We start from the raw sequence: 15,019 nt of genomic DNA, 5'->3' as shown, positions 1-15,019 counted from the left end.
AATCATGATGGCTAGTGTTTATTGAGCACATGCTATGGCCAGGCTCTGTAGGCACGATGCAGTGAAGCAGGTACCACTTGTGTCCCCATGTGACAGATGAAGAAACTGAGACTTAGAGCGTTCACTCTGCGTTCCCAGCAAAGAGGATTGAAATCCTAGGATCATATCTGGACAGGGAAATGGGGACTCTAACCAGTGCTATGGCTGTGAGCAGGTGATTCCTCTGTAACCAACTGCCCCCTTTATTTAAGGCTCCTGTTACACTTCTGAAGATGGCTTACATACATTCTCTGAATTTTGCTGGCCTGGAAACCAGAAGCAGCGTCAGGCAGGGAAGGGTCAGATTGACCAGTCCTGGGCAATTCCTGTGTTCTTATCTTGGGGTCATACTTTATATGTCACTAGGAGAATCCAAAATGTCTCTGGAAAGCCTTTCCGGTTTGGTGAGGCTGGGGCAGTCAGAAGGGGAATGTGGGAGAGGACCCAGGGCAGAGCTGGCACGTCTGGAACAGCTGCTTGTCAGTGAGCTCTTTCCCAGTTCACAGGAAGATGGTCATGCAGTGCACATCTGGATCATGTCATTTGGCATGAATAGCTAAGAGTTTTAAAAAATTATTAAGACAAGCCTTCTCCTTTGGGCTAGTATTCAAGGAATATGCATCAGAAAGAAAAGCTAAGAAGAAGAAATCTTGCCTGCTGCTCTGAGCTACTGATTTGTTCCCTATAAATGGAATGTGCCTATTAAACAGCATTTCTTTGAAGTTTTTCTAGAGGACACTAGTCCCCCGAATCATCGATGGAGGAAAAAAAAGATTTCCAGAGTCCAGTCATATTGGGAATCACTGCTTATCATACACAGCCTCCCATTTCCTCTCCTACCCCACAGGCATTTATAATTTATATGAACAAGTTAGAGACACTTGGATGTCCTACTGCAAAGAAACCTGTTAACACAGGGTTTTCAAAATGGATTTGTCTTTGGAATTCTGTATTTGCATAATACCTCTTAACATCCTGTAGAATCTGGGGCCCACCAAACTTAACCTGCAAAATATTGTTCTACAAAAAAAGATTGGCCATGTCAGTCAAAGCCTCCTCTCTAAATTTTAATACAACTGTTACTCTTCTGGGCTGATGAAGAAAAAGACTTGTTGGAAATACACTCTCTATAAAACAGAACATTGATTAGTTTACAATGAGATCTTTTTAGTGTTTCAAGAGCTAAATTATCTGGAATATGATTCAAGGAGGAATCATCTCATGCCGAATTCCATTCTAAAGCAGAAACAGCAGAAAGTTCTAGGGTCGTTCAAAGATATAATATCCATGTTAAAAACCACTACTAGATCATTTGGGAATCAATATAAAGGAAGCTGTCATTTCTTAAATTTTATGGTGTTGAGGTTTAGGAAAAGGGAAGTGAGCAAAGGAGACTGTCAAGCTAGAGTGGAAAGATGACTTTCAGACAAAAGGAAGATCTGTGACTTTTCTATGAATTACATATTTTTCGTAGTGCACATGGATTCCTTTTGCTCTACTTGACCTCAGCAGGGATCCTTGGACTTAGGAAGAAGACAATCACGTAGCTTGTAAATGATTAGTCAGATGGCACAACTATGGGCATACTTGTGTGCATCTGGATCAACTGATCTGGCTTGAATAGCTCAATTTTTCTTCTAATTAAGAAGACCAATCTTTACAGGAATAAATGACTAAACTAAGCTATTTCAATGAAATAGCTTAAACAATTTTTTCAGTTAGCCGATTACCTGGGAAGATATGGAGGGACAGGGAGACGCTGGAGCAGTATCAGTATTCATAAAGAAGAGGTTCAGATTGAGGTAATGTTCGTGGCTGCAGAGAATTCTCAGGAACTCTAGCCTCATGGAAATGAGCATTGGAAGGTTGTTGAGCTTGGCTGACAGCTGGGAAGAAAAATGAGGAGAGAAAAGAGGTGTTTAAGGTGAATGGAGTTGAGGTTGACAGACACAAAAATATCCTTTCTCCCCAGATTAAGGCAATCAATCGAATAAAAACGAATGGGACAGGGCAACAGATGTCAAACTCTGCATTACCGGGAGGCCCAGTAAATTTTCATCCATTACTGTTCCCTTTAATGATTCTAGTCTAACAGCTGTCTGAAATGAGGATGCTTACTGCGACTCCCACCCGTCAAATCTCTAAGACCGTGGCAAGCCTGTGTTAAAAATAATCTGGAGGTATGTCTTCAGTGTAACACGATATAATTTCACAAAAATCCCACTGTGTCTGAGAAACTAAATGAAAAGAGTTGACCCTACATGGGGTCACACAAAACTAATGGAATAGGACTGGATGACTTCAACGCCACAAGTGTTCTTTTGTGGTTTCTAATTAAAGGTCCCCCTGGGAAGTTCTCAAACCAGTTCCCTAGATGAAGGCATCAAATTACTTAGAATCTAAGTATGTAGTCCCTGCGTAACAACCAAGGAGTTTGCCCCAGAGTGGGAGAGGAGGAAGTGGAGGAGAAAGAAAGAGAAAGCTGGAAGAGTTTCCAGGAAAAATCTTCCCTTAAACAAACCAACCCTGAAATAAGCAATGAAAAGCTGGCAAAGGTGACAGTCTGGAAGAGATCTCTTGCTTCCCTCAGGTAGGTTGACAATTGAAGGACCGAGACTCTATGGGCTGTGACTCAGAGACAGCTTCCCTTAAGGCAAAGCAAGGAAAGGAGGGTCTTGATGGACCTTCTACCTCTCAATATATCATTATAAATACTCTGCTGCTGCAGCACAGGAAACCAAGCATCTCATCCTTACACATGGCCATGCTTCCTCTTCATGCACTTTAAGAGCAGTTTTATAAACTATACAATTTAAATGAGCACATATTTTCAGTCATTTTAGGAAAAGCCATTGTGTTATGGCATTTTGCCTATAGAATCTGCAGTTAGACAGTTACTGGAAACAAATGAATACCATTATGTATTATAGAAGAAAACAGAATATATACTTCTCTGTAAAAACATTTACCAGAACCCGTACTCTTGTCAATGTGCATTACTGGCTGATTTTGGACCAATGGGAACACCGGCAAATTGAACTGATTACAACTCGGTCTTATGCCCATCACTTAATGGCCACTCACAAAGTTGTTGGGTCAAGCCAGCTAATAGAATTTGAAAGCACAAGATTTTTTTTTTTTTTTTTTACATTTGAATAAGCCTGTTTTAGATCTTTTATTTAAATTATTGTTTTAACATCTTTATTGGAGTATAATTGCTTTACAATGGTGTGTTAGTTTCTGCTGTATAACAAAGTGAATCAGCTATACATATACATACATCCCCATATTTCCTCCCTCTTGTATCTCCCTCCCACCCTCCCTATCCCATCCCTCTAGGTGGACACAAAGCGCCGAGCTGATCTTCCTGTGCTATGTGGCTGCTTCCCACTAGCTGTTTTCTATTTGGTAGTGGATATATGACCATGCCACTCTCTCACTTTGTCCCAGCTTACCCTTCCCCCTCCCCGTGTCCTCAAGTCCATTCTCTAGTAGGTCTGCATCTTTATTCCCATCCTTCCCCTAGGTTCTTCATGACCTTTTTTTTTCTTTTTTTTTAGATTCCATATATATGTGTTAGCATACAGTATTTGTTTTTCTCTTTCTGACTTACTTCACTCTGTATGACAGTCTCTAGGTCCATCCACCTCATTACAAATAACTCAATTTCGTTTCTTTTTATGGCTGAGTAATATTCCATTGTATATATGTGCCAGATTTTCTTTATCCATTCATCTGTCGATGGGCACTTAGGTTGCTTCCATCTCCTGGCTATTGTAAATACAGCTGCAATGAACATTTTGGCACATGACTCTTTTTGAATTATGGTTTTCTCAGGGTGTATTGCCAGCAGTGGGATTGCTGGGTCATATGGTAGTTCTATTTTTAGTTTTTTGAGGAACCTCCATACTGTTCTCCATAGTGGCTGTATCAATTTACATTCCCACCAACAGTGCAAGAGGGTTCCCTTTTCTCCACACCCTCTCCAGCATTTATTGTTTCTAGATTTTTTGATGATGGCCATTCTGAGTGGTGTGATACCTCATTGTAGTTTTGATTTGCATTTCTCTAATGACTAGTGATGTTGAGCATTCTTTCATGTGTTTGTTGGCAATCTATATATCTTCTTTGGAGAAATGTCTACTTAGGTCTTCTGCCGATTTCTGGATTGGGTTGTTTGTTTTTTTGATATTGAGCTGTATAAACTGCCTGTATATTTTGGAGATTAATCCTTTGTCAGTTGCTTTGTTTGCAAATATTTTCTCCCATTCTGAGGGTCGTCTTTTCGTCTTGTTTATGGTTTCCTTTGCTGTGCAAAAGCTTTTAACTTTCATTAGGTCCCATTTGTTTATTTTTGTTTTTATTTCCATTTCTCTAGGAGATGGGTCAAAAAGGATCTTGCTGTGATTTATGTCATAGAGTGTTCTGTCTATGCTTTCCTCTAAGAGTTTTATAGTGTCTGGCCTTACATTTAGGTCTTTAATCCATTTTGAGTTTATTTTTGTGTATGGTGTTAGAGAGTGCTCTAATTTTATTCTTTTACATGTAGCTGTCCAGTTTTTCCAGCACCACTTATTGAAGAGGCTGTCTTTTCTCCATTGTATATTCTTGCCTCGTTTATCAAAGATAATGTGATCATATGTGCATGGGTTTCTCTCTGGGCTTTCTATCCTATTTCTATCCATTGATCTATATTTCTGTTTTTGTGCCAGTACCATACTGTCTTGATTACTGTAGCTTTGTAGTATAGTCTGAAGGCAGAGAGCCTGATTCCCACAGCTACGTTTTTCTTTCTCAAGATTGCTTTGGCTATTCGGGGTCTTTTGTGTTTCCATACAAATTGTGAAATTTTTTGTTCTAGTTCTGTGAAAAATGACATTGGTAGTTTGAGAGGGATTGCACTGAATCTGTAGATTGCTTTGGGCAGTATAGTCGTTTTCACAATGTTGATTCTTCCAATCCAAGAACATGGTATATCTCTCCATCTGTTTGTATCATCTATAATTTCTTTCATCAGTGTCTTATAGTTTTCTGCATACAGGTCTTTTGTCTCCTTAGGTAGGTTTATTCCTAGGTGTGTTATTCATTTTGTTGCTATGGTAAACGGGAGTGTTTCCTTAATTTCACTTGCAGATTTTTCATCATTAGTGTATAGGAATGCAAGAGAATTCTGTGCATTAATTTTCTATCCTGCTACTTTACCAAATTCATTGATTAGCTCTAGTAGTTTTCTGGTAGCATCTTTAGGATTTTCTATGTATAGTATCATGTCATCTGCAAACAGTGACAGTTTTACTTCTTCTTTTCCGATTTGGATTCCTTTTATTTCTTTTTATTCTCTGATTGCTGTGGCTAAAACTTCCAAAACTATGTTGAATAATAGTGGTGAGAGTGGGCAACCTTGTCTTATTCCTGATCTTAGTGGAAATGGTTTCAGTTTTTCACCATTGAGAATGATGTTGACTGTGGGTTTGTCATATATGGCCTTGTCATACATGGCCTTTATTATGTTGAGGTAAGTTCTCTCTATTCCTACTTTCTGGAGGGTTTTTATCGTCAATGGGTGTTGAATTTTGTCAAAAGCTTTTTCTGCATCTATTGAGATGATCATATGGTTTTTAGTCTTCAGTTTGTTAATATGGTGTATCACATTGATTGATCTGCGTATATTGAAGAATCCTTGCATTCCTGGGATAAACCCCACTTGATCATGGTGTATGATCCTTCTAATGTGCTGCTGGATTCTGTTTGCTAGAATTTTGTTGAGGATTTTTGCATCTATGTTCATCAGTTACATTGGTCTGTAGTTTTCTTTTTTTGTGACATCTCTGTCTGGTTTTGGTGTCAGGGTGATGGTGGCCTCATAGAATGAGTTTGGGAGTGTTCCTCCCTCTGCTATATTTTGGAAGAGTTTGAGAAGGATAGGTGTTAGCTCTTCTCTAAATGTTTGATAGAATTTGCCTGTGAAGCCATCTGGTCCTGGGCTTTTGTTTGTTGGAAGATTTCTAATCACAGTTTCAATTTCAGTGCTTGTGATTGGTCTGTTTATATTTTCTATGAAAGCACAAGATATTTGCATTTGAAAGAAGACCACGTTGTGGCCATCTTTCATAAGTCCCTTGAAACTTCCATGAAGACAGAAATTTCAAAAATAATTTTAGCAATGTTTAGGAAAGAGTAAAGTGCAGTTCCCAAAACATCCTTTGCAAAGGTCAGGACCCAAAGCAGTAGCCTCGGTGGCCCAGTTTTCACAAGGATCTTGCTAAGTCAGTTTAGCCAGAATCTCTCACCCTTAATATGTGATCACTCTTGAGATCTGACCAAATTCCTCATCCCTCACCATCCCCCAGGTGGTATATGATCACCTGGCCTGCCTTCAGCAAAATCCTGTTAGGTTAGTTTGGCCAGAATTCTTCCTTTACCCCTGATGTTTCCTCTTAGTAATTTTTCATCCACTGACTATTCCTACCCTGTTCCTTGGCTATAAATTGGTATTTTTCCTGTTGTATTCAGAGTTGAACACAATCTCTCTCCCCTACTGAAAAACTGTGGTGCAGTGGTCCCTACGCTATCACGATGGTCCTGAATAAAGTCTGCCTTACAGATTACCACGTGGCATGCATAAATTTTTTCTTTAACAGAGGCTAACCCTGGGCTTATAGTGGTGTTCCAGTATCTCCTTTCCATATATTCAACTTCAAGTTTTGAAAAACATATTAATTTATATTTGCAATTCATCCAGTGACCTGCCATCCTAAACACCTGAGGGGGATGGCAAAGCGAAATGGCACACTCCTCCACCACTCCAATCTGGTGGGATAGGGACAGAAGATCAATGCAGGGTCAGGAGGTCAGGCTGCACAAGATGTTGGTGCTCTGGGACTTCTGATGTTTCCTTAGGATTCGCTTTGTATAAGTCATCTTCCGTGTTAGGAGTGTCTTTAGAATAGTCATGGTCTTTTTACTGGGGAGAGGAGATCCTTTTATTTTACAGATGAGGAAATGAGACCCATAGAAATGTAATGACTTATCTAAGGTCACTAATTTCCTAGATAAGAAATTTAATGACTTATCTAAGGTGCAGAGTAATTAACCTACTGTACCTCGAGTTAGGTAGCCATGGCTCTTTCTTCCCTGGAGAAGTTACATAACTCCTCTAAATTTCAGCCTTATAATCTGCAAAATGTTGACAATGACACCTTGCAAGGATCAAATGATACAATTTCTATAAAGTGCTTAACACAGTGCTTTGTCCAGGGGTGGAAGAAACCGGGGTGGTGACAGTGATGGTGATGGTGGAGGTGGTGGGTGGTGATACTGGTGGTAGTGAAGACAGTGGTGGCGGGTAGTGATGTTAGTGGCAAGGATAGTGGTGGTGGTCCTAACGTAGGAATATGGAAGGAAAGGAGCAGCAGCAATAATAACTGCTACTTACATTTCTATTGTTGGGACAGTATGAGGAGGATAGAGAACAAAAGAAGAATTCCATTTGAAAAATCTGGGGCACTGATAAGATGCTCCTGGATTATAAAATACGGTCGGCCCTCTGTATCCACAGTTTCTGTATCCATGCGTACAACCAACTGAGAATTGAAAACTACTCAGAAAAAAAAAAATCCAGAGAATTCCAAAAAGCAAACCTTGAATTTGTACTGGCGACTAGTTATATAGAATTTACATTATACTTGATATTATAAGTAATCCAGAGATGAGTTAAAGTATGTGGGAGGATGTGTGTAAATTATTTGCCAATACTATGCTATTTTATAGAAGGGACTTGAGCATCCATGAATTTTGGTATCCTTGGGGGAGCTGGGAGGGGTCCTGGAACCAATCCTCCACAGATACACCAGAGGACAGTATTTGCTTCGTGCCAGGTCAAATTCAGTCTCTTTGATTTTACCAGGGTTCTTTAATGTCAGAATTTCACAACTACAATTTAATTACCCTGATAGGAGAAAAGAGACCTCATATTTTCAGTTCTATACCTGGTCAAAGACTGAATGCTACAGTCATGTAATTTCTGTTAAATAATTGAAGAAAGCAACTCATGTCACTAACACATTTCAATTCCCGTAGATTAACTTGCTGGCTCTTCTGTGCTGGGTTGGTAAATGCTTCAGGAATTCACACAAACCAGTGTGTCTACAGACGTCCATGGCACAAAACAACTGACTTGAAGAATATACCACAAAACCCAGAATGTACAAGAGTCAAGTTGCCTAAATTGGCAGTGAACAAAAGAGCATGCCACGGCAATCAGCATCACATCAGATGGGAAGGAACCAGAACGACAGGGCTGGGTCTGAGGGAACACTCACCTGGTTGCAATAATGTTTGATGAGGTTAAACACAAAGCCACGATCCATGAGTGAGAGGAGGTCATACAAGAAGAAAGCCAGGCTGATGTTGATCTTTTCCGCCTGTTCAATTTCCTTAAAAACAAACATACAAACACCCACATCATTTGGTGGTAAACCCTGGTCATAAACTCCCAGGTCTCTGATGGGAAAGTTGGGAGAGGCAGGTCCTATGTTTTTAGCCAGTGTCCCTCTGGAAGATACTGAGCAAAGCAGGTAACCCTGCAAAACTATAGCAAATATAATTTAGAACTTAATTGATGCCATGAGTGTTGAATGAAGTAATTCCTTATCTACTGTTAATACTTAGATACATTTCCTTCTAGGCTTTTTTTCCTACGTGCATATTTATTTGTATATAATTGAGCTCATTCTCTATCTACAACAGGGTCCTGAATTTATTCATTCAACATTATACTATGAACATTTTCCCACATTCTGGTTTCTCATATTTCTTATATTTCTTTATATTGCTCTACTATAATTTATTTAATTCTGGTAACTATTGTTTTGGCAAAACTAACTTGAAATGTATTCACTATCTTCAATGAGATAGACTCAATTTGTAAGGACTGTTGCAGAAAATCTAATCAGGATACAAGAACCAGTTTTTACTTAAGGATTTTTTTTTTTTTTTTTTGCGATACACTGGCCTCTCACTGTTGTGGCCTCTCCCATTGCGGAGCACAGGCTCCGGATGCACAGGCTCAGAGGCCATGGCTCACGGGCCCAACTGCTCTGCGGCATGTGGGATCCTCCCGGACCGGGGCACGAACCCGTGTCCCCTGCATCGGCAGGCGGACTCTCAACCACTGCGCCACCAGGGAAGCCAGGATTTTTTTTTTTCTCCAATTAGACAGCATTCTCAGCTTAAGAGAGGTCAGAGTCATACATGGTCAACTCTTGCATGAACTGAGGCCATGGTTTTGTTTGTATTACTTCTCAGTGCTCATATTTATGAGGGATTTTCATAGCACTTCAGAGCAATTGGGGATTCCCTTTTTCATGTTTATGTCCTTTATTCTCAGAAGTATAAATCAATTTGCTCTGACACTATTGAAAATATGATTTTAAAATATGTTCCTCTTGTTATCATGTACAGTTTGCAAATTCAGGCCAAGCTGACCAGCCACTGGCATGGATGGAGACTTGGTAGTTTCCACAGTTACCATGGAGTGGCAAGTCCTCATGCTTTTAGCATCCTCCACATGGACCACTCCTTAAGAGACTGAATATTCTGGGCTTGGAATCTTCAGTCTTGACTTTGCTGCTAGCTGTGTGACTTTTGGAAAATTTATCAACTTCACTGTGCCTAATTTTTCATGCCTGCCAAAATGGAGACACCATTGCCACTCGCACAAAGTTTGCCATAAGAAATAACCAAATGGAAATTTCTTCTCCTGAGTATTTGTATGGTAGCATACAAATTCTTCATAATGATAAAGGTATTAATAATGATCACTGCTGCTTCAAATTTTATAGATTTTTTTTTTTTTTTTTGCGGTACGCGGGCCCCTCACTGTTGTGGCCTCTCCTGTTGCGGAGCACAGGCTCTGGACACGCAGGCTCAGTGGCCATGGCTCACGGGCCCAGCCGCTCCACGGCACGTGGGATCCTCCCGGACTGGGGCATGAACCAGCATCCCCTGCATCGGCAGGCGGACTCTCAACCACTGTGCCACCAGGGAAGCCCCTAGAATTTTAAATTCTGCTTCAAATTTTAGAATTTTGTTTTATTTCATTTTACATATTTTTTTACTTCTACTTTGAAATAATTTCAAACTTAAGGAAAAGGTGCAAGAATAGTAAAAAGAACTCCCTTAACTAGACGCATCAATACTTGACATTTTGCTACATTTGCTTTATCATTCTCTCTGCATATACAATTTTTTTTCTGAACCATTTGAGAGTAGGTTGCAAATATCATGCCCATTTACCTCATAATACTTCAGGGTATATTTCCTAAGATAAGAATATTATCTCTTGTAGCTACATTGATACAATAATTTAAACTATTGTAATTCCATATTGTAATTTCTTGCTAGCAGTCCCCAGCCCCACCCCAGGGTCCTGTCCAGTATAACATACTGCATTTAGTTGTTATGCAGTATGTTAGTTACATTTTAATTACTGTTTTAAGATGATGCTTATTTTTCTTTATGAAAATAACATATGCCCAAGGTAAAAAATTTCAGAAAGTAAAGAGTCAAATGACACAGTTACCCTCTGAGGTTTTACTAAAAGGGCTGCAATCTCCGAGGTGACCACATTAACAATAGTAGTTATGTCATCTTTGAAACGGTCGGAAAAACGAGTCCTCCGAAAATTGTCCCGTTTGTCCATGTTGTGTACATACTGGGCCATGCTTTTCACCTGCAGAGAAGATAGGGGAAATGTCAATGTGGAAACTGGTGACCTGCTTGTACACTGTGGAAAAGGGGAAAAGCCTGGAAGAAAAGCTCATTAACAATGGACTTTCTAACACTCTATCTGTGCTGGTGGTTGCCCAAGCAGGCTCTGATCTGAAAAACGCTCCTGACACCCGGATGGTTACCATGGTGGCAGGAGGTGGGAAGGGTGCCCCCTTCTTGACCCCAAGTCAAGGGGCTCCCTTCTTGCTGCTGACAAAGCCAGGGAGCTTAATTCTTTAGCTGCGGTGTCACAAGACTCCCTTTCTCTCAACTGGGAAGGCAGACCTAGACTGGGCCCCTAGGGCCACTGAGGCACCACCCTATCATGGCACACAACACATTCCAGAAAGAGGAAATGTTTATGAGACTGGTTTTGATGTGAACCGAAGTAATTTCTGTCTCTGAAACTACAGCAAGGAGAAGAAGAGAGAAATGGTAATCTTATGTCAAGTTTCCAGTTGAACAGGAGAACAGTTTTTCCAGAAACAGTTCTATAGTGTGCTAGCTGGAAACTTAACCACTGCTTGGAACATTACCTCTAGGAGAAATTATGTTCTGAGTTTTATACGACTAGCTTGCTAAATATACATATCTATGTATACATTTATATAATTATATATTTAAAATACATATTTAATGTATATGTAGTTTAAATAAAAACCTGTATATCCATCAGTGATTCTCTGTATTATGACTAGTACAATACCAGCTCAATGCCTACCACAATTTTAAGTCAAAATCATGCTTATTTTTTGGATTTCTTCCTGGGCCAGGAGATTATGGGTCAATACACCCCCTTTTGATACAGCCTGAGGTTGCGTCTTGTTGGAAGCTGCTCAGAGCTAGGAGGAACAGTCTGATGGGAAAGGCTGGGAGAGGCTGTGGGCAGGTGCCTACCCTTTCCATAAGTGTGTCCACACTAGTCTGAGAGTCACTGCATAAAGAAATGGCCCTGGAACTTAAACCACCCACACTGGCCTGAAGGTGACCCACTAGGTCAGGGCTGGAAGAAGAGGGGAAAATGACTTTCACTCCCAAGAGCGCTAACCGCAGACTTCTGTTTCTGAGAATGCAGGGGTGGCAATATTTTTAGCACTGAGATAAACAGAGATTAACCAAAACAAAACAAAACACAGAAGAGGTAAGTTAAGAAGTGAAAACATACAGATAGGTAAATGTGTTTTCTGTGTTCAGATAATGCCATAGCCAGTTTGGGGAAGATGTAAGAACATAAAATCCTGAAGCCCAGGGTAAGAACCACAGTTTCTCTTCACAGTAGAGTCCCCCTTGGCTCAGGACACACTAAAGTGTCTGTATCCCGCAGAGTCACAGGTACTTGATGGAAGACCTGAATGAGAGGTGGGAACTGGACCCCATATTTGTCTGACGAAACTCCTCTCTCACTATGATCCTAACAAAGGACCGAGGAAGACGAGGCCCCTTTGTTTAGAGCTACCTGCTCCTGATTCCCTGCTGCCTAACCCACCCCAGCACCGGGCTTTTAGAACTCACTCTTGTGTTTGCCTCCTGCCTGCTGAGTGTGGCCATCCTACAAACAAACAGATAATCCTCACAATACCATACTTCCAACCACTGGCCTCTTGCCGGACTGTCAGCTACTTGCCAACTACTATGTTCTTTGCATCTCAAGAGTGGAAATAGTAGTGGAGACTTGGCCCGTTATTTGTAGGGTGGGGTAAGGCAGGAAAATATTTTCCTCCACATCGGCCTCTGTGACCCATTCAAAGCTGGGATACCAAGAACCCCTTGGTGTAGAACTTCATGTCCTGGGTAGACAGGGTCACCATTTACCTCTGGATCCCCAAAGTCTGGCTCAGCAGTTTCTAGAAACATGGGAATGTATTCATTAGCAAGTGTGAAATCTGCCCAAGGATTGTGTTCAACAGCTCTGATGCCAAAGTGGTTGTTCATTAGCACGTGGGCATTAATACAACTAAAGGGTGTTAAATTGCCCAGGTTGTTGGCTAAGCCCAAGGAGGCTGTCGCCCCTTTCTCCTCAAGCTTCTTGGGAAAAAAACTGTTTTGGTTTTGCAGCAACTTCCTAGACATCTGTAAGGCAAATGCAAAAGCAATGCGTGGAGGACTGGGCGTCCTGTCTGGGTCCAAGATCGGTTTCCTTGCAAAGTTCTGGCTGGGGCTGACAGTTTCCATTTGCCTCCAGATGCAAACTCCAGCTCCCTTTCTTGCCCTCCTCCATCTATCTCTGAGCCCTGGGAAGCTGATCCCTATAGACAACATCATTCAGGACTCCTTGCACTTAGGCTTCTGGTTGGACCTGGCAAATGGGAGGCACCATCAGGGGACCAGTGGGCGGGAGAAGAGTGGTCCAGGTGCGCATCCACTCCACTGCCCTCATCCCCGTGCAGCGTGCTTCTGGCAGTGGCAGTGTTTCTCTAAGATGCCAGCTCCTTGTCACGTGGACACTCTTCTCTGCCTCAGCTTTCTCTTGCCCCAGTTACACTATTCCATACCCTTGCTTCTTTAGAGCTAGGAGAGAGAAATGCTTCCAGCGCCTTCTGCTCCCAGGGTGCCTCACCAACCCTTATCTGCTTCTGTAACCTGGCACATACCCTGGGCAAAGTCCCTTTGATAAATGTTTTCCAGTTAACCCTTTTGAGCAATGCCAACGCTGTCTCACGAGGACCCTGACAGACTTAGTTATAACCTGCAGAGCCCTGGGTGATCTGCATGTTGACCAACCCCCTCCAAGCACTCGTATCAGTAGGACCTTCTTTCCAGCTTCTGCAGCTGTTTACCATAAAGGACTCCTAGAGGAAGGAGGGCTATCAGCTTTAGCTTTTGCTTTCTTCCCTGAGCCTACTGAGTCCTAGTAAATAAATGTGCAAGATCAAAAGCAATTTTCACCTGTTCCATGGTTCTCAGATCCCTGCAGTTAGGGGCACTGAAGTGGTACTGATGAAGTCTTTGGCGGACCTGGAGACTTCTCCTTATGGCCTCCACCTTTCCTCCAACCCCATCTGTAAACTGGGGATGATGGAAAGCTCCTGCCTGAGGGTCGTCTGAGGATTCAACCAGATGATGCTTACAGTGCTTACAAGGGTGCCTAGCATGTATATAGATGCTCAACACATTTTAGGTGTTATTATTTTTCCTTCCTTGGGGATGCCAGCTGTCACTGGTATTATATGAAGGACAGAGTATCATTACATTTGCAGAGAATGCAAACTTGCCTTTGAAAGAGAGCTCTAAGATGCCACGAGGAGCCATTTAGGGCTAGCAATGCTGAGTTCATGCCTACTGAGAATGGGACAGTGATTGCAGCACTCCATTCAAGTTGACTTCAGAATACAAGGGTTTCGCATGTTGTTAATACGTTAGGCTAAGAAAATGTTCTGTCACGTTACGCTTCCAAGGAGAAGCAAAATGGCAGAGGAACAGAATTTGGACCAGAGCATTGCGGAACTGAGGGCCTGCCCCTCCCTGGCTGAGAGGGCTGGGCAAACCCCTCCTTAGCCTCAGGGTCCTGTGTTTGCACCGGGGATAACTGCTCACGATAGAGCTTATAATACATAGCTACTAAATAAGATCTAAGAATGATTAGGTGAAGTGTGTGCATATGTGTGCATGTGTGTGAGTAAATGACATGAAACATCTTTGAACTGAGATACTGCTTTCCTTTGGGACTCTCTTCTAAGAGATTCCACAATGTCAAAGTGAGTTTTTGCATCATGTCTTTTAAAATTTGCAATACGGCAGATCAACTCAGTTGAAGATTATTTGTATGAATTATCTATAGACGGATTACCACCTGAGTAAATCTTCTTTATGGAGAAATTTGGTGGTGGGATGGGTACACAGAAACAGGATGTACTGGGCACACAGTGGTGGTTTTGATCCTTCTCTTGCCTCAAGACAGAGTTTATGGCCAGCCTCTTTCGGCCAGATTGCAAAGCTCATGTCTCACCGCTAATGCGGTTTGCTCCAAGACTTGTGAGCTGCAGCCACCCACCCGAATCAGCTTGGCTTTTAGAATGCAAACTCCTGGTGCTGGCTGCATACAGAGACCCTTAGCTCCGTTCGGGCCTCACAGAGCAGAGGTGGTGTGGACTAGTGGATCTTCAGCACGCTTGGAAGGCACCTGGGCAGACAGGTTCATGCAGTGCCGGCTTCCCCCTCCTCATTGCACTCAGTATTCTAGGGAGGGGCTCCAGATCTGCTTTATTCTCAC

At 41.8% G+C, this 15,019-nt stretch overlaps 1 protein-coding gene across 2 annotated transcripts in view; it reads right to left on the bottom strand.

Annotated features, from left to right (window-relative positions):
* The window catches only part of DOCK8 (dedicator of cytokinesis 8), a 221,983-nt gene that overhangs the window by 53,195 nt on the left and 153,769 nt on the right, over nt 1–15,019 (bottom strand). For both annotated transcript variants that reach the window (XM_027105744.1, XM_027105745.1), the window contains 3 exons: nt 10,622–10,771; nt 8,361–8,474; nt 1,770–1,925 (listed from right to left, as the gene is read on the bottom strand). In XM_027105744.1, the coding sequence (XP_026961545.1) occupies nt 1,770–1,925; nt 8,361–8,474; nt 10,622–10,771 (420 nt within the window). The remainder of the gene's footprint in view (nt 1–1,769; nt 1,926–8,360; nt 8,475–10,621; nt 10,772–15,019) is intronic.

The sequence above is a fragment of the Aethalodelphis obliquidens genome, unplaced genomic scaffold, assembly GCF_003676395.1.
Source record: "Aethalodelphis obliquidens isolate GAN/ISIS:26980383/991018 unplaced genomic scaffold, ASM367639v1 scaffold7, whole genome shotgun sequence".
Lineage (NCBI taxonomy): Eukaryota > Metazoa > Chordata > Mammalia > Artiodactyla > Delphinidae > Aethalodelphis > Aethalodelphis obliquidens.
Note: the sequence above shows the minus strand (reverse complement) of the source record. Positions and strands in the feature narration are given on the sequence as shown.